General features: G+C 42.1%; 1 protein-coding gene across 2 annotated transcripts; it reads right to left on the bottom strand.

The window, feature by feature from the left end:
* Positions 1-52: 52 nt before the first annotated feature.
* MAN2B2 (mannosidase alpha class 2B member 2) lies at positions 53-27,386 on the bottom strand. 2 transcript variants are annotated; one of them, XM_068149528.1, is made up of 19 exons: positions 27,218-27,386; positions 24,786-24,932; positions 21,183-21,288; positions 16,940-17,112; positions 15,576-15,691; positions 15,068-15,245; positions 12,725-12,923; positions 9,543-9,733; positions 8,147-8,333; positions 6,603-6,736; positions 5,747-6,003; positions 5,139-5,330; positions 3,940-4,192; positions 3,730-3,840; positions 3,430-3,622; positions 2,641-2,793; positions 2,162-2,274; positions 1,259-1,376; positions 53-386 (listed from the first exon to the last, which is right to left on the bottom strand). In XM_068149528.1, exons 1-19 carry the CDS (start codon positions 27,347-27,349, stop codon positions 301-303), a joined length of 3,039 nt encoding a protein of 1,012 aa, XP_068005629.1. In that variant the 5' UTR covers positions 27,350-27,386; the 3' UTR covers positions 53-300. The 2 variants fall into 2 exon arrangements, with proteins under 2 accessions (XP_068005629.1, XP_068005631.1); XM_068149530.1 differs by lacking the exons at positions 24,786-24,932; positions 27,218-27,386 and adding an exon at positions 23,727-23,927.
* Positions 27,387-27,787: the final 401 nt, after the last annotated feature.

Here is a 27,787-nt window from a genome sequence, read left to right as displayed (position 1 = left end):
TTTATCAGTGCTCCACAGTGCATCATGGAAGCAATCACTTTAGAACCACCCACAGCAAGCAGGAAAAACTTTATTAAGCTTGTACAGCAACACCAAGGTCACATTTGAATTGGACACATTTAATAGGAAAAAGGAGCTGTGAATAATTACCCAATAAAAAATACCCACAACTCAGGCCAATAGTTTAATTAAATGTAGGGTTTATTCCTAGCAGTAGAATGTTTTTCGAGACCATCACTCCTATCTTGAAATGAAAATCAGAAGCTTTCACATGCTCACTCCTGAAAACACTGTGGAACTTTATTGACCTTGAAAATACACAAAGAAAGTCCTTATTTCCTTAGGGTGAACAGTTACTGTGCAGTTCTCTGTGGTGTCCATGAGTCCTGAAAAAACACATAAACATTGGTAATTCATTAAAGAACCTTTAATCAAATGTACATGTTATACTATCTCAACAGTTTTAACTCATGCCTTCCTGGGGAATCTGGTGCTTGAGCAGATTCTCCTCCTTAAAGCTGTAAGGAGTAAGAAGCCCAAGACACACCCATTCATAATATTAAAATATGCAACAATTTATCCACTTTTCACATGCTGACTCACACAGAAAACATGAAACAATTCCCCTGTCAGGCATCTTTTCTTCATCCTGAGTAAACAGCAAGCAAGTTCCTAGCAACAGGTCAAGCAGAGCCCTAAACTCTCACCTAGTCCAGCTAGGTGAGTCCACCTCTGTGAGCTTTTTGGAAGGTACATACATGTATGCAAGTGACAGCAAGGACAATGTCCAAGGATCTAACTGGAATGAGAAATGAAATCAGGTCACCCCCAGCATCTGACTTGAGTGTAGGCCCTAACTTTAATCACATCCACACAGTCTTTCAAGCTGATTACAGTGGGGGATTTTTAACTGCAGCTGGCTGTTTTACTGCAGTGCTGGTTTAAGCTTAGATTAACACAACTCATCAGCATTTAACACAATCAATCTGTGTCACAAGTGTGAATTCAAAAAGTAGCCACTTCTATCTGGACAAAGACAACTCCAGAAAGACTTCAAGTCTTTAAACACTGCAAGTCAAAGGAAGCCATCAGAGAAAGACAGTACTTGCAGGGAATCTCTGCTAAATGCCACTGTTCTGTCATATAGACCACCACCATATTTTCAGTCTTGCAAGTCTTGTTGTGGTTTTGATGTGACTATCTGTTAAGCCTCAACAGTCAACTACAGCAAGGACACCAAACTTCTTATTCCACCTACCTTTGCTTGGATATTGTGCAGTCTTCCATTTCCACCTCTTCAAAGTGTTTACATCCCAGGTGCCCGTGAGCGATCGCTCTTCCACTGCCATCACTGATCCTAATCCCTTTAGCAAAGACTGAGTAAAGAGAGCACAGTTTATTGAGATAGCATCACAGTTAGACCAGACTAGAACTCCAAGCTCTATCACTGATCTGTTAAGCAGAGCAATAGGAAGTTTAAAAATCTGCTAGGTCATATTAAAAAAGGGCAACTGCAGATTCTCCAGGCTTCAAACTAGAAACTGAGGTGCTGAGAGCTTCCATTGTCTTGTAGCAAAGTTAAAATGAACCTTCTCCACTCAAAAACTGAAACTGCTACTACATTGTTTTGAACAGAACAGAAAATCCTACACCTTGCTCTCCATGTTTCTCTCATCACAATCAACAACCTCCTTCCATATAAGGCAACCTACCTCTATATGAAACCTCAAATACAAAAGAAACTGAAAACACACAGTACATGATAGAAGTGACCAAAGTTCCAGCAACTCACAGACATCAACTACAGAGGAAAATTAAATGTTTGTTCCCTTTAATCCTGCCCACATTACATTAACCATAGCTAAACAGAATCCCACTCCCTGCTAAGGCATTGCTGGAAGTGTTACGCCACCAAGCACTCCACGTCACCAGACCTACCAATATTTATGCAGATCCTCACCCTGTGCTTATGGCAACTTGATCTGAAGCAACAGCTTCTGTGTTGCCTGAGTAAAAATAAGATCTGCTTCCCTGTGAGGTAAAAGTTATACCAGTATTTTTGTATCTATATTTTGTGGAGCCTCTGGCACACAGGGTGTTTCATTCCAGGACCAGTTCTCTCTGGAACGAGTGGTATTACGTCTCAAAGGATTAGATTTACCTTGAGATTTACCATCACAGGTTGAGACAGCACAGGATCCTCTCCAGCTTCATACAAGTGCCTAATTCTTAGCAGGACACGACTGAAGTCTGCATCACCTTGCTTCTGTTTACCTTGGAGGGAAAACAAAATGCAGACATTTTCTTACTTTTAAAATATAACCAACTCTTAAAGGTTCCTTTTAAGCTTTACACTCTAATAATTTGAACTTAATCCCCATTTTTTAAAATGAGCAAGGGGACTACCACTGAGAAACATCCAGCTCCAGCTGTTGACAAGAATACACTAACAGGCATGATGGACTCACACAGGAGAAAGAGTTTACTGTTTGAGGGAAGAAATCATGTAGACTGATTAACTTCCTTGACAGAGGAATGTAACACTTTCAATAAATAAAAGTACCAGCCACAGAAGGTAGAAAGAAAAGAAAGTCAGCCTCTTGAAGTGTAAGATGCAGTCACCCTTCTGAAGGCACCTACCCACGTGGATGTTGCGGACCTGCTCAGAATGATTAGAGCTGTATCTCCATCCTGGAATGCTTAGGGTCTGAAGGTGAAGGTTAGGTGGGAGAGTTACATCTGAACTGTGGACTGAATTCTGGTGAAGTTGTCTGGGTAGCTGTGGTTTATCTCCTGCGTGAAAAGTGAAGCAAAGCAGACATCAAACATCCATCTCACACACAAACCTGGCTAGGGTACTGTGGAAGAGAAAAGAGATTGTTGCTTTTTCTACCAGGGCAGATGAAAAGCAGATGTTGTGCTTTCTCCTCCTGAGACAGAAAGCAGCATGATTTTAACTGCTGGAGAAGTGCATTGGAGCTTTCCATACAGCAAATTTCACTGCAGCTTAAGCTGCTATTCCCCTACCAGGCCTGAGTTTTAGTTAATAAGTCAAACAAATATTTTTTAAAGGAATGACTCAAAAATGGTCATTAAGAACATCCAAGAAACTGACACATGGTGCACTAGCTGCTTTGCACTAATTCCCTCTGTGGGCATTGTGTCCTAATTAGAAGCTTTAGAATTTATTCTCCCCTGAAAGCAAAGACAATAACAAGAGAAACATTGCATACACTTGGACAACCTCCATGTTTGAAATGAATGTAAAGTAATTATCAGCCTCTAAATCTGCCTCCTACCTCACTGTATACTAACTTGGCCACACAGGAGTATCCAAGCCTGCATTTACAAATTTTATCAGCCTAAGTCAGAGCAAAATAAACAAGCCATTCAGATGCTAAAGATAGCACAGGGGATGGAATGAGTTACCTGGTAATGCTCCAAACATTACTACTGGCCTATGTTCTAGCACCAGTCCACTTGTCCGATACAAAATATTGGTGACAGCCTTGGATCCTAAAATAAGCCAAATCACAGGGCGAACTACAGAGGAATCATTCAAAGTGAGATTGCAATTCAGGTCCCACTGAAGGTTGTTCCACAGTCTCCTGTGAAGCATCACCTGTATTGGAGAGGTAAATGCCAGCGGTAATCAGCTATCATGCTTTAGTTACATCAGCAGCAGCCAGGAAATTATGCTCTCCTACAAAGTAAACCCAAAATTGTTACCTCCACTTGTCCATTTCCTTGACTCGAGACACCATGAGCTCTTTCTGCAAGGAGCATCAGCCTTGTGGTATCATCTTCAATGTAGGCAGTCTGGACCATAGGATAATAGTTCTGAGAACACACAGTAAATTATGCAGTGATAACATTAGAAAAGAGTAATGGAGAATGAAATAGGATACAACTGACTCTGGAAAACACCTTTGTGCCTACCCGAGCCACTGTGTTATTCACATATGCCTTGAATGGCCTTTTCTGAATCTGGTATCCATTGCTGTCAGTGTAGAGTAGCTGCCTGGTGTTCAAATTGGTGCTGGTTCTTAGAACTGCTTCACGATTGAAGTCCAAAGGCCCAACGCTGTACTCCTGCTCTATCCTATGGCAAAGCAACCTCCCATCGTAGCCTTCTGGTACTGTATACATCCTGGTATACACTGCATAGGTGTAGTCCTGAGCTGTAATGTTGCTGTAAAAATGAGAGGGAAGACATGCAGAGCTTGTAAAGTGCAGCACTGAATAGGTTACGTCAAGACTCACAAATCCTTCACAAAGTCCAACTACACATACACACACAGAGAGACACAGACACACCTTTCTTGCTTGGTTCTCTCTTTTGTGTACCATTATTGTTAATTTCAATTCAGTGTTCAAATGTACAGATATCCAGCTGGAGTGAATGATCACCTACAATTTCCCTTAGTGTTGTAAGTATAAAGAGAACTCCTCATTTGATTAGATATGTTCTGGTTTTCTCAGAATTAATAAAAACCAACTTAGATTACTTATGACTCCCTAAGCAACATATTTACCTTCCACAGAACATAGGCATTTTTTCAATCTGGACAACATGAATTGTGATGCAAAAATTCCACCATTTTCCCAAGGTCCTTCTCAACTACAGTCCTTGCACAATGCAAAATAAATGCCTTCAATTAAATCACCAGACTTAAAAGAGGAGGAAGGGGTTATAGAGGAATATAGTTTTAACCCAGAAAAGTTGCAAGTTCACGTGGGGAGCAGAGTGTCCTTGTGTGGGATTCATTTTCCTCTCCTTAATTTGCTTGTGAGGAAGATATTCACAGTTATAAAAACGAACCATGAAGACCCAGTTCCACCCACACAAGAAGAAGTTAGCTGTAATTTTCATTGAAGCAGATCCCAACAGAAGATGCACTACAGAGCAAACCAGAGAAGATAAATCTGAACCATCTTCACCTCCCTCCCTGCAGCAAGATGTGCTATTTAAAGGAAGTGCTCCCTCAGCATTGCATTTAGCAGATGCATGCTAGTTCTTTTGTCTAACTCCTAAGCAGTACACAGAGCTCACAGTTTAGGAGTAACTATTCAGAATTAATCTCATATGTATCTAGAGAGACTTAAATACTCCAGTGAAGTGAAGCTGAATTCTGTACCTGTAGAAATACTGACGGATCTCTGTCATCAAGTTGCCAAAAACCACTTCCAATCCCACTGCTTTGGCTACTGGAACAGCTGAAGCATTTGGGGCAAATAAGTAGTTATCTGAAATGGGTCCCTTTGTCACATCTCCATTCACATGGTACTCAAGGAACTCCTGGGTCAGCTGGACAGTCTGGTTAGTCTGCCTGGGAATCCATATAAAAGGCAAAATTACATTACTTACAAACACATGTTGTACATAACAGATGCAAAGCTGAACTGCAATAGTAGGTTTACTGTTTTCAATACTAACATTCATAACTGTCTCTAGTTCTAAAGTACAATGAGATTTGCCTGATCTACTAGTTAACACTGTGGTATGCCCTCTTAGACTGATTGCATGGTTGGGGCAACAGAAACAGTATGGAATAACACTCAGGCTAGTGTCAATGCTCCCTGTAGAAAGGAGGACATGGGAACTGGAGGTAAAAAAGAGTAACTGTAAAGAACATTTTGTTAGTTAAATCTCAGAATCAAGGCACATGATACAGTCCTTGGATTTATTTTTACAAAGGGTTTTACAGGGTCTGAAACATGATTAAAAACAAGCAGGCAACCTCACCTCTCTGTAATGCTGTGCATTAGATTTGTGCTCTGGTCAAACAAGACCTGGTAGCAGTTGTTAACCACAGGAAGCAACTGCCGACGTCGTCGATCTGCACGCGTGAGGTCTTTTCGTTTGTACTTGACTGATCTCCCAATAAAAGCAGACTGCTCACCAGTCAAGGCCTTAACATGGTATTTTCTGTAGCTCAGACCACTTATTTCAACAAGAATATAGAGATCATAGGTAGAAGTGGACTCTACAGGGCTTTGAACCTGTATGTGAACACACACAACAATGCCACATTAGAGGGAACTAATCAACAAGGGAATAATCAAACATGTATGGTAAGCCCTAAGTCACTTTATTCTCTCCCACAAAACAGCTGTCCTTTGTGTTGGACCCTGGCTATGACAGAATATGTCATATGGCAGCTGACTGTCTCCAGTTTCTTCTGAGATTGTAAATAAGACCTCCTTACATCACTTGTCCTCCAATCTGCCAGTTGTACAGACAGGACTGTCAATTGCAGGGCAGGGCTCCAATCAAAAACCCCTTTATTTGGAACAGTGGGTTTTAGAGATAAAAAAGAAAGGCAAGAAGTGTCAGGTCACATCCAGCAGGCATGCAAAGAGCAAACCAAACACACAATAAGACCAGGAAGCCTTTTTGGACATCAAGACAAAACCAACAAAACAAACACCACCAAACCCCCCAAAAAATAGTTGAGAGAAGGAGCACCAGGAAAATCCCAACTTCAACTAATACTGTTTTCACTGTAATACTATATATTACCACACATTGACAAGAGGCAGGATCAAGCCAGTGAAAACTGACAAGAAAAGGAACAGAAAAAGCAAGCAAACTGAAGTACCTGTGCTGGTACAGGACGTCCCAGTTCATCATACACACTCATTGCCATGTCGCCGACAGAAACTGTGACAAAGGTAGTGATGTTCCATGCCAGAGGATTATAGACAACAACATACTGATCAACATCTGCAGCACCTGTGGGCACACACAAAGCTATCAGTCACTAAAATGATGTATTTTTAAAATGGGATATTTAAAAGCAGTATTGTGGAGGTCTGCCCAGGTACAACCACCTCGCAGAAGTTCAACATAAAATCCTGCAGTAAAACTTCATGCTCGAAAATGGCTTCATAAAAGCCGTTTCTGCTTCATTTTGCTGCTTTATTCTTCACCCAATAAAAAGACTGTATTCAGAAAATGACACCTGAGTGGAATGTAAATGCATTTGGTGAAAATAAGCAGCTTACCACAACTCATTGTCATGCAGCATTAACTTTATCAGAGTCATACAGAAGATCAAATGAGAAGCTTAACCTGAACGCAACCCTGTAAAAACCCTAATCACTCTGTTGTGCAGCCCATGACAGTTCAAAAAATTTCCAAAGTAAAGATAAAAGGCAAGGTACAGCCTTTAGAACAGACTCCTTAAAAATTCCTTTACATTTTTCACACAAGCTGGCAGTGCACTACAGCAAAAACATTTTTCTTAACTGTGGCTGTGCTTCTTACCATGTAATCTTATGCTGCACAGTAGTAAGGTTAGCTTAGTAATTACCCTGATCAGCACCTCTACCACCCCTCCATTATGTAGCTGAGGTATGAATCTAAGAGCCATATGCACTGGGGCAGGGTTCTGCCTATCATCAGTTTAAAGATCCTGATTTCAGCCTCCTGAGATTATAAATTCATCTGAGTTCACCCACATCTAGCAGGGGTCATAAGGCAAAGAGAATTTTCCAGCTCAGAACCCCATTCCATTCCATTCCATTCCATTCCTTTATTAGAATAAACCTGTATTAGAATAAACCAAACCAGGTTGGAAGAGACCTTCAAGATCATCGTGTCCAACCCATCAACCAATCCAACCCACCCAAACAGCTAACCCATGGCACCAAGCACCCCATCAAGTCTCCTTCTGAACACCTTCAATGACGGCGACTCCACCACCTCCCCGGGCAGCCCATTCCAATGGGCAATCACTCTTTCTGTATAGAACTTCTTCCTAATATCCAACCTGAACCTCCCCTGGTGCAGCCTGAGACTGTGTCCTCTTGTTCCATTCCATTCCATTCCATTCCATTCCATTCCATTCCATTCTCTCACCCTAGAGCAGCCAATTTCTGCTCCTGGGAGTTTTAGCTGGAGCTTGAGGGTCTCCCCATGAAGTTTCAGGGGGTTATTAGGTCTTGGGCATGAGGCCAGAGGCTGCTGCCTTCTGCCCAGAGCAACTGTGCATGGTCCCAGGGAGCGCTGGAGGGGCTGAAAGCTGCAGGGGGGCAGCCCCAGGAGCTCACCTCTGGTACATAGCATCTTGCTTGTTTTGGAGGAAAATATGATAGCTTTTGTAAGTTAGCCTGAGATTTGAAAAGCTCTCTTAAAAAGTACCTGGCATTCCTGAGTCTTTGCTGTAAACAGAAGCATAGACCTCTCCATTCTTCTTTGCCTTGTTCATGTCAAAGATTATGGAAGCCATTAGCTTCTTTACGTTGAACATTCCATACATCAAGTTATTCATGTACATGTCCTTCACCTTGGGAGACTCCGTGCCTGTTATACCATCATGGTGCTGGACCTGGGATTTAAGAGTAGTTTGAAAGGTCACAATGCAACAGGATGACAGGTTTGCATTTGTTTTAACATGGGCCACTAACCTTTAAACACATAACTTGAAATACTAAGGAATTACAGCTATGTCCACAGATTCACATTTTGCCTATTCCAAATTACTATGTACAGAATTAAATGGGTCAAAGATGAGATGCACACAGACTTCCCTCTGTATCATAGAATCAATAAGGTTGGAAAAGACCTCAAAGGTCATCAAGTCCAACCTGTCACCCAACACCTCGTGACTACAATGTATTCCTCTTGTAGTATTAATAAATTACTGAAGTTACATACTTACAGGGAAAAAAACCCAAACCAAACAGAATCACAGAATCACCGAGGCTGGAAGAGACCTCAAAGATCATCAAGTCCAACCTGTAAGCTCAACAGCCCCAGGGCTCTCAGCCTTTCCTCCTCAGAGATGCTCTAGGCCCATCAGCATCTTTGTAACTTCCACTGGACTCTCTCCAGTAGTTCCCTGCCTATCTTGAACTGGGGAGCCCACTGGAGAACATTGAAGAGAATCACCAAGAAAGAAAAACTTGTGTGAAGAGCTCAGCATGGTCACTGCTCAGGATTTCTATTTTTCAACTACTAACAAACAAGTTACTAAAAAGAAGAATGCAGCAAAAATACCATAAACAAGCCAGGTTTCTAATCTCCTGCCAAGATCTGGCCAGCAACATAGCTGACAAAATAATTATTATCAGCAAAAGCACTGAAGCCTCTAAGCGGTGAATGGGATAAGGCTGACTATATAGCTGCTGAACTTCGAAGAAAAAGCAAATCTGTCCTTTGTCTTCTAACTTGCAGAGGTAGAGACTATCAGTAGCTTTCAGTTACTTCAGTTTTTGTTTCATTTTTGGAGATATTTTTGTAGATAATAAAACTAACACTAAGGAAAGGGATTGCATGTGCAAAGTTTGAACCTGCACACTCTTTTACTGGCTGAATAAAACATTCACTGGTAACCAGGTCTTGAATGCATGGCTAAAGGGCTGTTTTGAGACAGCCTTCTAAAAAATTGCTTTATTTTCACTTGTGGCTTGCTGAAGGGAACAATGATTTCTAAAAGCATAAAAAGCCAAAATATCCCAGCTGAAATGCATAAGCAGAGCTCTGCCCTCCAGCAATACACATTTTCATTCAAATTAAAAAATAAATCAATCCTTACCTCAGAAACTGCCCATCTAAGGCTCTGAAGTTGCTTTAAGGCTTCACACTTGCAAATGGAACTTGCTGGGTGTTTCTGGACATACTGTGTAAAAAAGGACTCTCCAGCATAAAGCAGCGAACTAGCTCTCCTTGCAACTCCTTTTAACGTGCTTCGAGAAGTGTAAAACCCAGTCCATGCCTGAAATGGCTCTGTTAAGAGTTGAACAGATCCAGGACATCTCAGAACACCACTTCAGAAATCACTTATTTGTTATTTATTAGACCACTGCTGTACACCTTTCGACATGAAACTTGCTGTTGGTTTACACATCAGCCATCAGACAGAATTGTCCTGAGCCCTCCAAAGAAACACAGGCATGTAAGTGCCACTTTGGAAAACTACAATCATTCCTCCAGGCCCAGTAACATGAATATTCACACAGAGCTGTTAGCATCTAAATTTGTTTGTGTTTACAGAAATTCCTCCTTTGTGGATCTGCACCAAACAACTTCAGAAGTTTCACTGAAGTATTTGGTTACCCATTAATAAAGAATGTGGAATATAATCCTTGGTTCCTGCTTAATACAAGCTCTCTAGATTCTCCCCTTTTAGTCAAAGGGTTTTATCCTAAATTTCACCTCTTCAAAATGGAGCAGAAACAGTGATGTGATGACTCCAAACCATTGCAGCACTTTCAAACTACATCAAAAGATGCCCTCAAGTGGTCAGTGGAAAGTACTTCAACAGTTAATTTGTGCTAGCATGTTGCAGTATCCCATTGAGTAAATTAGTTTCATAGTTTCATAATTTCATTCAGGGTTGGAAGGGACCACAAGGATCATCTAGTTCCAACCCCCCTGCCATGGGCAGGGACACCCCACACTAGATCAGGCTGGACAGAGCCTCATCCAGCCTGCTCTTAAACACCCCCAGGGATGGGGCCTCAACCACCTCCCTGGACAACACATTCCAGGGTTTCACCACTCTCATGGGGAAGAACCTCCTCCTCACCTCCAGCCTGAATCTCCCCACTTCCAGCTTCATTCCATTCCCCCTAGTCCTATCACTACCTGAGATCCTGAGAAGTCCTTCCCCAGCCTTCCTGTAGGCCCCCTTCAGATACTGGAAGGCCACAATTAGGTCACCTTGGAGCCTTCTCTTCTGCAGACTGAACAGCCCCAACTCCTTCAGTCTGTCCTCATAGGAGAGGTGCTCCAGCCCTCTGATCATCCTTGTGGCCCTTCTCTGGACACGTAATTAGGAAACCAAATACTTGGTTTTAAAACCTCCAAATCTCTTAATTAGTGCTTTGGGGGGGTTGTGTTTGGTTTGTTTGTTTGTCTGGCTTTTTTTTTGGGGGGGGAAAGGGTTTAAATAGAATAGAATACAATAGAATAAACCAGGTTGGAAGAGACCTTTGAGATCATCGAGTCCAACCTATCATCCAACTCTATCTAATCAACTAAACCATGGCACAAAGCACCCCATCAAGTCTCTTCCTAAACACCTCCAGTGATATACCACTGATAAACATTTTTTTCCAGAAAGAAGTTGCAGAAAGTGCTTTATCAAGTGAAAAATAAGCAACTGTAACAGTCTATTACCAGCCTATCATCAAAGGCAACGGTTGGGAAATGTGATTTTTTCGCTCAAAAACTCCAAGGGCAAATTCTTTTTGGCCTGAAAAATAGTAGAAGTTTGAACAGGATGAAGTCCATCTCGGTTTTTGAGGTTACAAGCAAAAGAGTCACCTATGCCTCCTAGCACAGAACAATGAATGTAGAACAGAAAAAGGAAACACTTATCTGGGAATTAAAACTTGAGTTTCCAAGGCATATGTCAGAAGTGACACTGAGCCCAGTAAGTGACTCATAATAAAATGGCATAGAAAGAATGAGAGAGGATTAATCATCAAGTAGCAAAATACTATGTGGGAGAAAGTGCACTCAAAGCTATCCTACAATTGCCAGGCACAGTAAGTCGCTTGGGGAAGAAATTGCACCTACGTGTGGGCACCTACCTGGAACACTGAAGGTGCTGCTATTATGCAAGCTAATGGCAGTCGACTACTGCCTGCCTGTAAATTATGCCAAAAGATACAGGTGAGAGCCCAGATGTAAAAGGATATAGCACTTAAAACAGTGCATTTATCAGCTGTTAGACGTGATCCCTAGAGGGAGGTGAGTAAGGGATCAGTCCATGCATTGACTCACAGGAAGCAGTAGTTATTAATTTAAAAGTTAACAGATGTGTTGTAGAATATTGGACACATAAGTTAAATTTGGTTATGAAAATCTGAGCTATACATCTATGATGCAAAATGAAGTGATGAAGTAGTGGTAGCTACAATTATATAGAGAGGTATTTTAACGATATTGATGATATTCTAATGATGTCCCAAGCAATGAAACAAAGCAAGGAGTTTAAAGCCAGAAAATTTAGCTATGACTTCTCTCTGCATGATTTAATATGTGGCCTAAGAGGCCAAATTTAGTGGGGAAAAGGATTAAGAGGATGCTGGGTATGGTATGCTTTCTTTCAAATGCTCCCTAAACTTTTTAGCTCTGCTGGAAAAGCTGCAATAGTGCAGCAAGTAAGAAGCAAGCTATTAACGAGCAGCTGTCACATCATGCTATGAACTCAGAAATACAGGCAGTATTTTTACTGTTTGAGACTTCATTTGTAACACAATTCCCCCTCTCTAGAACTTAGAACTATTTGATTGAACAAAAAAAGGTAAGACTTTCTCCTAAAGCTACAAGAGACTACATTAGCATTTGGACCAGAAACACGCTTTTGAAGTGCATTTACTAGTTGTCCTTACCTAGCATGCTTTGCTTTACATAAACGATTTGGTTAGGAGCTCACAAACTGGATTCCTGATGGTATGTAACAGGAATGAATGGGTATTCAGTCTACAAAAATCTCTTGCCAAGTTTGCCTGTTTCTATACTCTTTCTTTCAGGGTCTCTTCCTCCAATGGTTCCACAGAAATACTCCAACCACTGCCCTACCATCCTTCTTATGTCAAGAAGTTGGGATCAGCTTGTCTCTTTGATGGCACCTGGTAGTGTTGGTAACTGTTATAAACAGATGGTGGTGTTCCTCTTACTTTATTTCTCTTTTTCTCAATTTCCCTACACTAACATGTTACATAGGTACACCTGAGGCAGCCACTACACAGCTGCCAATTCAGTTACCTGTTGAATATGGAAGAAAGTCTTGAGAGTCCCGAATTTCCCAGGTAAGATTTCTGCTATAAAGTGCTTGGAAGTAATCACCAACGGTGGCATACTGGACAGTCACTCCAAACTCATCGGAATGTTTATTAATATAATCCAACAACAGGTCCATGTTGGAGTACTGAACAGATGCATTGAAGAACTGTTTGTCACAGCCCTGAAATTCCAGAAACAGAACAGTTCAATGACTTTGGGTCAGAAGTGTAGAAGGATCTTTTTTAACGCTAATCTATAGTGAAGTGGTATCTCTCCTGATCTTGACTGCCCATCTAAAAGCTAGTTGTTAGCATATGTCAAGAATGAGTAGGGTTACTTCCACAGATCAGCTGCTAACCAACCAGCATTACAGACAGGGAGACACCATCCTGTACAAGAGCATGAAATGTCGTGGTAGCAAACAGAAAATGCATCCACCCATGCCTGCAAAGACAACTTTTCACACTGCATTTCTCCCACTTAGCAAAAAATAAAGTTCATATTTTCTGCTCTTAAGAATTTTTACAGCGTTAGGAAATGTTGAGGACATGATGTGAAACAAAACAATCTGGACAGAGATTGCTGTAGGACAAACATCACACAATGTGTTGCTGGTGCTCCTTCATGACAGGAGACTGTAATATTTCTGATGCTCATCCAAACAGTTAAGAGACGTGATACACTGTGGATTAAAGCCTCTTTTTTTTGTTTGAGCATGCTTACATGACTTCTGTTTTCTGTTGAAGGTATGTCAATACAGGCTATCTGCATGTACAAACATTAAAAAAGGAAAGAAAAAGATGTAACTAATCATGCCTCTGTTCAACTGCAATAGCTGAACAGGAAAATGAGTCAGTCAGCCATGGCACCGCATCCATTCTTACAGTGTCAGTATCACAGTTTAGGCATCGATCTGAAGCATAATAACATGCTAGGAAACCTTCTCCACATAAAATGCCCTAACTGAAGCCTTCCAACACCAGCTTAATGCAGCCTCAGCCCCATGCCTCTGTGCTTGAGGAAGAAAACATCACAAGCAACCAAATCAGGAAATCAGAGGCTGAGATTTCCTTACATTACTGCAAAACTGCAGGTACGGATCTGGAAATACAGAATTTATTTGTGCTAAACCCTTCCTCCTTCCCATTCCAGCACTACAGCACTACCATAAACCATTACATTCTATTTCTCCACTTAAGCTCCACAAAAATCCCCCAAAAAATCAACACAAGCAACAGCGTGATAAACACAGGAGAAAAACAAATCAATGACTCAAAGCTGCCTCAGTCAGTAAACATTTGTTCTCCTTGCAACAACAGGTATTGTGGTGAACCAGTCACCTTAAGAACATGCATCATCCTTAATATTGTCATTACAACAAAACATTGCCCAAGTCAGCCCTGATCTCGCTTTCAAAAGGAGGATGCTCTCAGAAATTTGCCTTCAATGTTTAGTAAATGTTGGAGAAAATGGCCAAGGAGGCTCTGTTTACTTTGCAATCCCATCTTCCAAGCCAGCCTTTAACTGATGCATCCATCAAACTTCAGATACAGCCTGGACATTCTGTTTAAGGAAAGCTATTGTTTCCTAAGGACTTAAAAATAGCAAGAGCCTATCAGAGCTATGCGTACTTGTAGGACATAATTAATACAGCTTGTTGCTCAAAAAAGTGTTTGGATGACCAAGCTGGGAAATGCTCATGTTTCTAACTAAAATACAGACTGAATAAGAAAGCAATTACACAGCAGATAGAAAACATTTTGGCTACCTACTACACAACACGCTCTTGTACTGCTATTTCTTTTGTCAACAGAGTTATGTTGTTCCAAGCAGTTATGTAAAAAGATTGCTTAAATGGACAAAAGGAGAGAAAAAAGGAAGCAACATTGCACTACACAGTTTCACAAGAGGCTATATTTACCATTTTGTCACATTTCTTTCTACTAAGTAGGGTAAATGAGCCAGTAGAATCAAAGAATCATTTTGGTTGGAAAATACCTTTAAGATCACTGAGTTCAACCAATCTCTAACTCTATCAAGTCTGCTGCTAAACCATGACACTCAGCACCACATTTCTTTGTCTTTTAAACACCTCCAGGGACGGGGATTCAGCCACCTGCCTGGGCAGCCTGTTACAGCATTCAAGAACCCTGTCAGGGAACAAGAAGTTCTAGTTCCTTATAATCATTACTAATCAGACATCTGGACCCCATAAAATTTACCAACATGTGGTTTGTGCCTGCATTTTTGCAGTAGCTGGTGTATCAAAGCACCATCTATCTATGCACCTGCAACTTCTAAAGCAAATGCTGATCATTCACTTACCCACGGCCACAAAACATCACTTGTTCGGAACCAGGCTGCTCTCTCCTTAATGTTAGCCACCATGGTTTGTGCATACAAATGGATGTTAGCATCTGTGACAGGAACACTCATGTTTGGATAGACACCATCCTTTGGTGGATCTGGGAAAGCTGCAATTCCATTCCAATAAAATCCTGATCTATGTAGAAGGAGAAAGCAATAGGCTATAAACAGGATTTATTCAACTAGGACAAATACATCAAAAAAGTACAGTCTGACAATATTTTGAAGTATTTTTTAGTGCCTGTCAGTAGTAAGTGTCACTTTTCAGCATTCAGTTGTTAGGTACTGAGTAAACTTCATGTGCTATGGTGAGCAGCTGGAGGTGCTTAATAAACCTTACTTAGATCTACAGATCAACCACAGGTCAGGGGAAAGCAGAAGGAAACAGTCAAAGAAAACACTTAAACTGCAATAACAAACTCTCAGAAGTGATCAGTATTTCTGCCTATTTGGCAACTCCTCAGACCTGTTTGAAAAAGGTATTTGTGGTGGGGTGCAGTAGCTGTACTGATCCATAACGTGGGTGAAGATCTCCTGTCTTTCAGCTAAGGAAGGAGAGCCTCGCCATACAAACTGAAGCTTCTGGAAAACAATAAGGGGGGGGGGGGGGAAAGGAAAAAAGTGGTAAGAAGCTGTTACCCTTAATGACAATCACAGAAATGCCTTCAGTAACAAGTTCAGAGCACTCATCTGACTTTCCATCACTTGTAATACTTTGGGGTGCCCATTGGCTGGTCTTACGTAAAAGCACCTAAGCAAGGTCACATACTATATATAGGAAGCTATAGCGTTGCCTCTTTCTGTTCCAATTGATGAATTGATGGCAGCATGCTGCCAGCATACTGCTAAATCTACTTGTAAGCCTAGCTTATCACAGGCATTACACCTCACTTGTTTCAGTGCAAGGTGAACACCTCTAAGCTAGGGAAGCCCCAGTTCTACTCTAGGTTGCACTAGGGTGAGTAGGAATCCATGTTTAATAAACTGAAACAGAGTTTTTACTGTTTTAGATGCCTGCAGACACTTAAGTGTCAGGAAAAAAAAACAGATGGGAAAAGATTGTCAAAACTTCCTAAAAGGTTTTAGCAGAAAGGAGGTATCACAATCCACTGAAAACACAAGTGGTAGGTCCTCACTTCCCCAAATTCAACAGGAGTTCTGTTGTCTTCTTCAGAGACACTTGAGTTTCACCCAGATTCATAAAAGCTGCCTTATGCCCAGCTCACACCAGCGAAAGCCTCTTGTTTTTACACAATCTAGTGTGCAAAACTGACAACAGATCAGGATCCAACATTGTGATATGAAAAGAAACGTTTACTGTGTATGGGACACTGGGGAAGAAAGGGCAGAACACAACACAGCTGCCACTCTAACTGGCCTAGTATTGTCCCTTCTACAGGCACAAATAAACCCCCCAAGCATGACAGTCACCATGCCCAAGCACCCATCTCACACTTTAAAACAGTCGACATAAACCCCAGCATATCTACGATTTTCTAAGGGAAAGCTGAAACCCAGTCTGGATGCCTCAAGTTCCAACACCCCTAATTCAATGTTAGCTTAGACCTTGCCCAATTGCCTGCATATTTTGTCTTCTTCAGGCTTGGTTACACTTTCTCCTTGATCAGAAGTCAAGAAGACATTCCTTGACCAAATTAGACAGACTCACTATGTTTCAACATTACTACATGTCATCAGCATGTCACTTTTAGAGAAGAAACACCTGTGTCTTTTCACATAGATCAGAGAGATGCTTATCTTGATGTCATGGTTTAGATTCCTGTAAGCTGAGAGGCTGGCAATGAGGTCCATTCCTAAGCATATTTTTACCTTGTTTTTCTGCATGTCAGTCTTCAGATCATAATCAATTCGAGAAATAAGGTGAGCATTAAAACCAGCCAGAGCAAAAAGAGTTGGTGTAGCAGATGAAGCTCCAAAAGGATCAACATGCCAAGAAAACTGAGGCCTGATCCCAAAAGTTTCATACAAAAATCCATGGCCTTCTGCAAAGCAAAATGTGTTTAAGTCAGGAACACTTTTATGACTTCATTTTATAAGTTTAATAGGCATAGGTAAGTGCTTAAAGAACAGCCTGAAGGATAGTTGCTGTTTTCAAAAGCATTTAAAGTTTCAGGAATTTAATGATTCACAGCAGAAAGTTTCACACTGACAGTGTTTGTTTTGCTATGCCAAGTAGAACTTATTAACATCATAAAAGATAAATAGCCAAAAGGAATTATGATTAGAGACAGGCCCAGGAAAAAGTACTTAGACACAGGTGAGGTTAAAGCTAGTAGCCAGGTTGGAGTCTGCACAAAAACAACAAGCTGGGGTTTAGTTATCCTGGCCTGCATCAGGAACAGTGCGGCCAGCAGGAGCAGGGAGGTCATTCTGCCCCTGTATACTGCACTGGTTAGGCTACACCTTGAGTACTGTGTCCAGTTCTGGGCCCCTCAGTTTAGGAAGGAGGTTGACTTGCTGGAACGAGTCCAGAGAAGGGCAACAAAGCTGTGGAGGGGTTTGGAACACAAGTCCTATGAGGAAAGACTGAGGGAGCTGGGGTTGCTCAGCCTGGAGAAGAGGAGACTCAGGGGTGACCTTATCACTCTCTACAACTACCTGAAGGGAGGTTGTAGACAGGTGGATGATGGTCTCTTCTCCCAGGCAGCCAGTACCAGAACAAGAGGACACAGTCTCAGGCTGCACCAGGGGAGGTTCAGGTTGGATGTTAGGAAGAAGTTCTATACAGAGAGAGTGATTGCCCATTGGAATGGGCTGCCCGGGGAGGTGGTGGAGTCGCCGTCATTGGAGGTGGTCAGGAGGAGACTTGATGGGGTGCTTGGTGCCATGGGTTAGCTGTTTGGGTGGGTTGGATTGGTTGATGGGTTGGACGTGATGATCTTGAAGGTCTCTTCCAACCTGGTTTGGTTTATTCTAGTTTGGGTTTGCTCAAATCATGCCACTCATTTTCAGAAAACTTCAGTCTCATATCAATGACAAAGGGACAAGGAAACCATGCAGTGAACAACACCAGCATGAATACAACCCTCAATTGTAAATAAATTAGAAAAGCCAAAAGGTTAATAGCAACCTCCATACAAGATGTTATTCACAACCAAGGTTATTCATTTTGTATTGAAATGAGTTTCAAAAAATAGAAACCCTCAAACCAGAAATATCAAACAATGGAATAAACTGAGAAAAAAAAAAAAGCACTTAAATGACAGTAAACCAACCAGCTAAGGTGTACATTTTATTCAGAACTCCAGTATATGGCACTAGGATTCTCATGATCATTAGAAAAAAGAAGTTAGTATTTGCAGATCTTTATTTCATAGTTCTGGATGAATAGAATAGAATAGAATAGACCAGACTAGGTTGGAAGAGACTGTCAAGATTGTCTCCAACCCATCATCCAACACCACCTAATCAACTAACCCATGGCACCAATCACCCCATCAAGTCTCCTCCTAAACACCTCCAGTGACGGCAACTCCACCACCTCCCCGGGCAGCCCATTCCAATGGGCAATCACTCTTTCTGTATAGAACTTCTTCCTAATATCCAACCTGAACCTCCCCTGGCACAGCCTGAGACTGTGTCCTCTTGTTCTGGTACTGGCTGCCTGGGAGAAGAGACCATCATCCGCCTGTCTACAACCTCCCTTCAGGTAGTTGTAGAGAGTGATAAGGTCACCCCTGAGTCTTCTCTTCTTCAGGCTGAGCAACCCCAGCTCCCTCAGTCTTTCCTCATAGGGCTTGTATTTCAAACCCCTCACCAACTTTGTTGCTCTTCTCTGGACTTCAGCCTCATATCAATGACAAAGGGACAAGGAAACCATCCAGTGAACAACACCAGTATGAATACAATCCTCAATTGTAAATAAATTAGAAAAGCCAAAAGGTTAATGGCAACCTCCATACAAGATGTTATTCACAACCAAGGTTATTCATTTTGTATTGAAATGAGTTTCAAAAAATAGAAACCCTCAAACCAGAAATATCAAACAATGGAGTAAACTCAGAAAAAAAAAAAAGCACTTAAATGACAGTAAACCAACCAGCTAAGGTGTACATTTTATTCAGAACTCCAGTATATGGCACTAGGATTCTCATGATCATTAGGAAAAAAAAGGTAGTATTTGCAGATCTTTATTTCATAGTTCTGGATGAACAGAATAGAACAGAATAGAACAGAATAGCACAGAACAGAACAGATTGGAAGAGACTGTCAAGATTGTCTCCAAGCCATCATCCAACACCACCCAATCAACTAACCCATGGCACCAAGCACCCCATCAAGTCTCCTCCTAAACACCTCCAGTGATGGCAACTCCACCACCTCCCCGGGCAGCCCATTCCAATGGGCAATCACTCTCTCTATGAAGAATTTCTTCCTAACCTCCAGCCTAAACCTCCCCTGGCGCAGCTTGAGACTGTGTCCTCTTGTTCTGGTGCTGGTTGCCTAGGAGAAGAGACCAGCCCCAGCCTGTCAAGACTTAGAACTATTTGAAAAAATAGCCATATCTTCCTCATTTTGGACTAACTCCATTCCAAATTTTAGTACTATGTTTGAGTAACTGAGTTTGCAGTGAATTCTCTTTTGACTTCATCTTTCCCAAGGTCAGCATCTTCTCTAGTGAAATGATTAACAAACAAGGTTTCTGTTTTAACTCTTCCAACTAAAGCACACTGAAGCAGTTTTCTAGGCTCTTCCAAAATACAGCTGGGTGGACAGACAGGAGAAGGCATAAAATGTAGCCCTCCCAAGATGAACTCCACACACAACACAAGGTTTTGTTTGCAAGTACTCAAACTAAGCTGAGTGTTCTTTTAACATTTTTGTTCCTGCTGATTAAATGACCAAACTTTATCTTTTTTTTTAAGTAAGTTTGTACACAGCACAAAATATTAAATGAGAAATAATCTTTTCTTTGCATCTCACTTGAATGAAAGAAAAGGCCATATCCATGACTCTATGAATCTATTTGCATTGAATAAAGGACTCTTTCAGTCAGTATCAGCATTTTCTTTGGAGGAATCCTGGGTTGACTGTCCTAAGTCCATAGGACAACAACCTTTAAACACAAGAGTCAGATGAAGAAGAAAAACAATGTTCATCCCCTCTCCTCCTCTCAGGCAGAGTGTGATGTGGTGACTCACTAAGATGCAGAAGGAGCTGCTGTCCCTGTGTTTCTGATAAATGCTAACATACAAAGAAGGCAGCCAGTGGTGCTGCACAGTCAGATGATAGAAGTATTTCCTGACCCTTTACTCTCCCATGTAGAGAGCTGCTCAGAGTGTAGCCCATGAAATGGGTAGGGTTTTTATCAGTCCTTACAGATAGCTGGTGCTAATACATACCCCCCCAACCCCTAAAAAGCATGCTGCTCCCTCATGGCATATTGCAGGCATCTATAACACAATGGTGGCATGATTTATCCTATCTCTTTTTTCATTAACCAGATGGAGACAAATCTAAATACTGAAAGACTCTTCAACCCATCAGAGAGAGAGGTGTAACATACAAATAGCTGGAAGCAGAAGCCAGAAAACTGAAAGTGGAAATGATGTATCTCTTAGAAACATGCACCTATTTCTAGCAGAGGCTGCTGAGCACGATTACAGATGGAGATTTCTTCACCAAACAAGTCTTTCAACTAAGTTCAGATGACCTCAGTGACATTCTAAGGCTCATGTACTGCAGAAGACTTCACCCACTTACCACACTCCAAATTGCTACCAGGAATTTTCTTCCACAGCATTTCAACCTTCAATTTCACCACAGCTATCTTCCCAGGAGCTTAACCTCTCAAACACACACACATGAAAAAGGTCTCTTCTCCAAAGGAGTTTATAACTGCAAGTCAGCTTTCTGTAACCCTTCTGCTCTCTGCAGTACTGAAAGCTAAGATTTTTATACAGATAACCCACCAGCAAGTAAAAATTAAGAGATTCTTTAGTCAGTTCTTTAAGGACTAAGAAAATAATAGCAATTTTGAGGTGAAGGAATGAAACCCAAACAAAATCCCCACAGTCAGAGCCATGAAAAAGTAAAATGCAAGTATGCGTACCCGTCAACTGTAAAATCTGATCATCAATTAGCGTCACAGCTTCATCATGCATCACTTGCCCTCCAATGACAAATTCCAGGCGTCCCTCCTGAAGCAACTGATGGACCTATGATATTGAAATGAAGACACAGAACATAAACATTTCAGTCTTATCCAAAAAGGCTGCAAATTAATTTCAGATCACAGCACATTGACATAACACGTGTCAAGAAGGCATCCAGAACAGAAGTGGGATAAAAAGCTGTCTGTACTGAGCGCTATCAAAAAGGAGAAGGGGATAAAAAGCATGTTAATGTGCTGCACACCACACTGATTTACCCAGTTTACACTAAAACTGGGTAGCAGGCAGAAAGGGTGACTGCCAGGTAAAGCCTGGCCTGGTGTTTCTCAGCAGGGCTGTTATAGCGCCTTTACACTACCTAAACACCAGACTTGTCCCCATACACTGCACTGGCAACAACCCAGGATCCTGCCCCAAGGCAGCTAGAGCTGGAGAATTAAAACAGAAGGCAACAGTGTTTCTCACAAAGTCTTCCTCCTGCTGCATCTGTCTTGGCTTAGGGAAGGCACTGGGTAGCTGGATGGGAGAGCAATAAGGAACCTCATGCAAGCAGCAGTGGCCAGGCTCCCAGGGTTGCCTTTAGTCTACTACCTCTGTTATAGTTAGGAGATGTATCTGTGTGACCCGGGAGGAAGACAATGTACCATCACAGCATGGCCACAAACACATTCCTTCTGCTTTGTATGCATCTACCTTGACTTCAGAGCCCTAATAGGTTGCTCAACTTGTTGGAGACAGAATGCTTTATTAAGAAAGAGTTATTCAGCTTACAGCAGGTTTGTCAGCCTAATAATTAACCTACTGCTAGCCTGAATTTCTGGTCTCTTTCTCCTAGTTTAAAAGCTGTCAATATATGATGATTTGTTCAACTATCAAAGGTTTCCTCTGGTTTTCTTTTTTAAATCTCAGCCACCAGAAACAAGAAGTCTGCTGACAAGTACAACCTCCAGCAAATGTGCTGGATAGAGGGTGGGGGGGTGCTGTTTGGAAGGAGGGAGTAACAGTCTGCATCCCTTTAAGTGTTAGGGAGTCTTCTGGTTTTATTATAGTCCCTTCACTATCTGGAACTTCAAAGATGCCTCAAAGTTCTGCAGAAGAAAGTTTATATAAATGTGCAGTTTAATCTCCACCCCTTTAAAAAAGAACGAGAGAGAGAGAGAGATTGTCATGTAGGATGCCAATTCCAGGGCTATTATGTTTATTTCCCCAGGAACCTTCAGTGAATGCCCCTGTGTCTGCTCAGATAGGATGCCAGATTGTCAATTTTGATTATAATCATTTCTCTCGTTCACAATGTTGTGAAAATGCTTCAGGGCTCAGCATTCATAAATTAGTTCCAGCCGACTGTGGTGACTGATTAGCATGCTGGGAGACCAGATAACTGATATCTGGTGTCAGCACAGAACTGGTCCTGACCTACATGAAAAGCATCTGCGGCTATTATTCCCTATTTGGATGGATGTCTAAAAAAGATACCTCTTTGGGACATGGAAATGTTTTTTTAATGTAAGTTTTGTGGAATCACTGACAGGCTGAAAACACAAGAAAATCCAAGTCATTTAAATAATATCCCCTGGGAAAAAAAACCCCAAACAGCGTCTCTAATGACAAGCACTTTTGCTGACCAGAACTGGGCAAAAGGAAGGAGAAATCAAGACACACAGCAGCACTACAAGCAGCTGGCTGCTACAGTAGTGGGATATATCCGTGGTCCTTGGGACAACTATTGCTATGCTTACATCAACTCACCCCTACAAACCAGACAAAAGTAGCTAGCCATCTTTTTTTCCTCCTAGTTAAAACACCCAGACATCAAGCCAGCATAAGCTAAGAAGAAAATACTGTGGAAAGAACATGAACTGGGGACTAAGAGGTTTATATCTGGTTGAACACTGTTGCAATACATGTCACTCCTATATATTCTCATCTGAATTGGAAAAATCAGCTTCAGTATCCAGGGTGTAACTTTTACTTGGTTTTAATGCTACTGCTCTAATCCAAAGCAGGCACACCAAAAGAAACTAAAATTAAATCCTGTATTCCAAATAAAAGGCAAAATTAAAACCAGAGATTCTATGCAAGAGAAAAATCATTGATGCTAGTGTTCAAGTGGAAAAAGCAGGACAGTAACCAGAGTGACCTAATTTCAAGGTCCAATATTGCAACTTGTTAAAAACATGCCATACAGCAGCAACCACCATAGCTCTTAAACAGTCTTAGAAATTAAAATGCTTGACACACAGCTTGAAGAGGAATTTGCTTTTAATAATTTTAATTGCCAGAGAAGTAACTAGAGGACTGACTACAAATGTGTAGAAGTAACAATTAACAGTAATTAGGCTAGGAAATTAAAGACTGAATCATATAGACTGAGGCCAAGTGTGATGCACAGTCTTCTGTATTCCACAGTATAACCAGAATGGATATCAGAAGCACAGGCCTTTATATTTGAGTTACAGCAGCTTGAAATAAAGTCAACTTACCTTAGAAAGTCAGAGTACTCTTCTATACCTGCAGAAAGTAGTTCCTATGCTATTTATTTTTTATTCCCCCACCTCAGACTAACAGCAGTTTTCCAATTAAAAACAGGCCAGAAACTGACTTGCAACAGGCAAGTATGGGGCACAGTGCCCCCCCAAAATCAGTGAATTGCTTATACACAGCAAAACCTCCCAGGCGAATGTCATCTGCACACAGGTTCTAAGTTTAAGTTTATTCTGTAAATTCAGAATTTGGTGAAGGACTAGGTTTAAAAAAAACCCCACAAAACAAAAAACCCAAACAATGTAAAGTACTGCAAGTAATGCACTGCTTTTGCCTGGATCCTGGTAACAAAACAAGACCCTGGCACTCTGAGTGAGTCCTCACGGGAAGCTGCATCTGTATATCCTTTGGTTTTGTTAAGCTATCAGCACAGTCTCTGATCTCAGCATGTTTGTTTCATGCCAGAGTAAAAAAGAAATGACAAACAGAACTTCAAAATGAAAAAAAAAAAACACCCCACACAACAATCCTTAAAGTTCTATAGACTGAAAGTGATCACAGCTTACAAATAAACAAACCCCAGACAGTTATTGCTGTTGAATCTGCGTCACCTCTTTGCTGCGTTGTTGCTGTTTACACATGGCGAGCGTCTAGTACTTCACTAGAAAGAAAAAAAGGTCCTTCTTGTGAGCAGGGTTAGGCAGCAGTTTATGAGCTTCACATGTTTAATAGATATCGATGCAGCCTCTTTCAGAATCACCTACATCTTATACTAGCATGCCCCCAAATAAGGAAGTCACTGATGAAACAAGAACTATAAAGCGTAGAGTCTTCAGAGCAAAGGTTACTCCCTCCTACTGCTCTAATCTATATCTGGGGTTTTAACCTCTTGCAACTGCCTTTAGAGTTAAGGTCCTTTCATAAGTACCACGAGATCCAGAGACAGCTTACACAAGAGCTGGGTAAAAAGCAAATGGTGAAACACTTTGCCCCTCCTTGCTCCCTGAGAAGAGTGTGGATTCTTTGTTAGCAGGAAGTATGTCCCTAGCACAGTTTACCTGCTGTTTGTGCTTATCTGTGGCTACTCCATCCCACCAGAGCCTAAAGAATTCCTGCTCCACAGCAATAAATTTGCGCTGCTTTCCTTTCATTAGCTCTTCCACAACAGATGTATAGACGTTTGCTGCATAAGCATGCATACTTTCCTGAAAAACAAACAAACAAAAGTAGCAAATAAACTTTTGTCAATATCAAAGCAGTCTGTTTTGAGCACACACTGGGCTTTAAAAGAAAGAACAAACCCCTCACATTTGTTGCACAATTCCTCTGAACACTCAGACCGAGTTCTATGTACAGTCTGTGAGCCCTTCTGTGACAAAAATAGAATCTCTGACTGGGCCCCTCACTAGGTAGTGGTGCACTTTCCTCTAAGATCTGCAGACAGCAATACAAGCTTCTCTTGTACTGGGGAACAGCTCATCCTGTCCCTCATTTACCTTAAGTTACAATGCCATAAACAATAAGACTTTGCACCAATATAGTTTAAAAACCCACCTGAACACTTAACTATTCCTTTTCTGCTCTTCTTCTGATGGCCTGAATTATCAGAATTGTTTCCTCAGTGTGAGCATAATTGTGCTGTAGGTGTGTGCTGCTGGTATAGGAGAGTGATACATACAACCTAAATTAAGCTACTGTGGCCCAAGAAGTTTCAATCATGAAAAACAACCCCATTCTGCTTGATGTCTTAGGATACAGTAAAATCAAACTGGCAAAGGACTTCTGGAACCAGTTTGAATCTTTATGTAGAATCATCCAGAATCTGTGCATGTAGTTCCTAAAGCAACTCATATTCCAGAATGAGGCCTTAAGGTATTTTGGAGATTAAGGCAAGCCAGACTTTATTCCAACTAAAACTATGCTGGAACTAAGCAGCATAATGTTACCCAATCTTACAAAGCTTATAAACCCCAGTTGTCTGGGTGGGAATTGAAAAAGAATTGTGCTCACAAATTGCATCTTCTCAAAAAAACCCCAACCAAACAAAAGCCAACAGAGCACCCACAAAAGAATTGTGTGTTTCATTTCTCAGACAAGATCGCTGACCACTAACTGACCAAAAATAAAAATCAGGTTTGGGTTCTCTTATGAAGTTTCTGTGTAAGAGTTTGAAGCATTACAGGAGAAATTCACCAATGTTTCCTAAAAGGGAAGACAAAATACAAGGACAGCAGAGATTCCTTGGTGAGCCATTAGCTCATTTTTATTAGTTACTCTTAAACATCTGATAGCACTTCACTCAAGTTAGTGAAGTAGACACAACATCCTTCACATCAATGAAATCCATAAAGATGAAGAACAAGTCAGGATTTTGATGAACAAATATAAAAGGTAGTAATGCTTCACCTGGTTTATTTTGCTCTGCATCTTATATACTCAGCAAAAATTACTTTGCTTCTGAACTTCCACGGCTCCAACCCAACCCCTCGCACTGAGCACTGGGATTCTGCTCTCCTCTTCCAAGACAGGTTTCCCAGGCTTTTGATTTAGTACTGAGATAAACAAAAAGACCCCAAATATCTGCCACATAACAAAAACACACCATCAAGCAAACGAAGTTTTTCCCTATTAAAAAAAAAAATAATTCCATAGAATCATAAAGGCAGGAAAAGAACCTTTAAGATTATCAAGTCCAACCACAACCCAACTACTATGACCAGTAAACTATATCCTGAAGTGCCATGTCTACACACCTCTTGAACACCTCCAGGGACAGCAACTCCATCAGCTTTCCGAGCAGCTGTTCCAATACCTCACCATTCTCTCAGTAAAGAAGTTTTTCCCAATGTCCAATCTAAACCTCCCCTGGCACAACTTAACTCCCTTTCCTCTTGTCCTGTCACTGGTTGCTTGGGAGAAGAGACCAACACCAGCTTCACTTACAACCTCCTTCCAGGTATTTGTAGAGAGTAGTAAGACCTCCCCTTAGTCTTCTCTTCTCCAGACCAAACCACCCCAGCTGCCTCAGTTGCTCCTCGTATGCCACGTCCTCCAAACCCCTCAAAAGCCTCGTGGCTCCTCTCTGGACATGCTCAATGCTTTTGCTATACTGTGGTGCCCAGATTTGAACACAGGCGCACACAAACCCCAAATTAATGGACCCAGCTCCTAATCCAACCATGCCGCCTCTAAAGGAGCATCAGGCTCCCAAGATACCAGCTGCTGGAGCACAATCCAGGTCAGACCTGGGGCAGGAGATGCACCTCGCAAGGCTTTATGTCCTTCTCTGCAGGCGGGGAAGTGTCGGGACAGATGCAGGCTGGACCCCACCGCCAGCGTGACACGACCCCGCGTTGCTTTGCCGATTTGAAAGCACCCAGGGAGCTGAGCTGCGGCCGGGCAGCGGAGGGGCTCAGCCCCGCCAGCCCACCCCTCCCCCGGCGTCCGCGCCGTCAACCCCCGCGGCCGGCCTGGCTCCGCAGGGCCCCACCTGCACCGTGTAAACCCAGCCGACGTCCATGTGGCTGTGGGCGACTACCCAGGCCCGCAGCTCCTCCCGGCCGCCGGCCCGCGGGAGAAGGGGGAGACTGCAGAGCAGGAGCAGCAAGAGCCGCGGCCCCATGGCGGCTCCGGGCTCTCCCGCCGCACTTCCGCGTCTCGCCGCCCCGGCACCGCCTCTCGGCACGGCAGCCCAGCCCGGGGCGGGGAGCAGCGGCTGTCGCGCCGCCGCAGCAGCGGCACTGCACGGAGCTGTCCGGCTCGCTCGTTAGCGGGAGCAGCATTGTTTAAAATAACACAAGCTCCATCACTTTGCCTTTAAATGAGCGGTTTTGAGGCACGATTCTGTGCCTCTGAGCTGCTCCGCAGGTATTCACAGACTCTTGGAATGGCTTAGGTTGGAAGAGACCTTAATGATCCACTAATGCCACCCCCCTGCCATGGGCAGAGACACCTCCTACTAGACCAGCTTGCTCAAAGCATCTTCCAACGTGTCATTGAACACTCCCAGGGATAGGCCATCCACAAATTTTCTGGGCCACCTGTTCCAGTGTCTCATCAC

The sequence above is a fragment of the Melanerpes formicivorus genome, unplaced genomic scaffold (genome assembly GCF_026170545.1).
Source record: "Melanerpes formicivorus ecotype bairdi unplaced genomic scaffold, bMelFor1.0.p_v2 SCAF_18, whole genome shotgun sequence".
Classification (NCBI taxonomy): Eukaryota; Metazoa; Chordata; class Aves; order Piciformes; family Picidae; genus Melanerpes; species Melanerpes formicivorus.
The sequence above is the reverse complement of the archived record's forward strand: the minus strand, read 5'-3'. Positions and strand labels throughout refer to the sequence as shown.

Coding starts and splice junctions, on each gene's coding strand:
- MAN2B2 (XM_068149528.1), bottom strand. CDS start 27,349: ATGGGGCCGCGGCTCTTGCTGCTCCTGCTCTGCAGTCTCCCCCTTCTC. Junction 6,737..8,146: donor CAAAGACTCAGGAATGCCAG/GTACTTTTTAAG, acceptor GTGTGCCCACAG/GTGCTGCAGATGTTGATCAG. Junction 387..1,258: donor TGCACAATATCCAAGCAAAG/GTAGGTGGAATA, acceptor GTGTTTTTTCAG/GACTCATGGACACCACAGAG.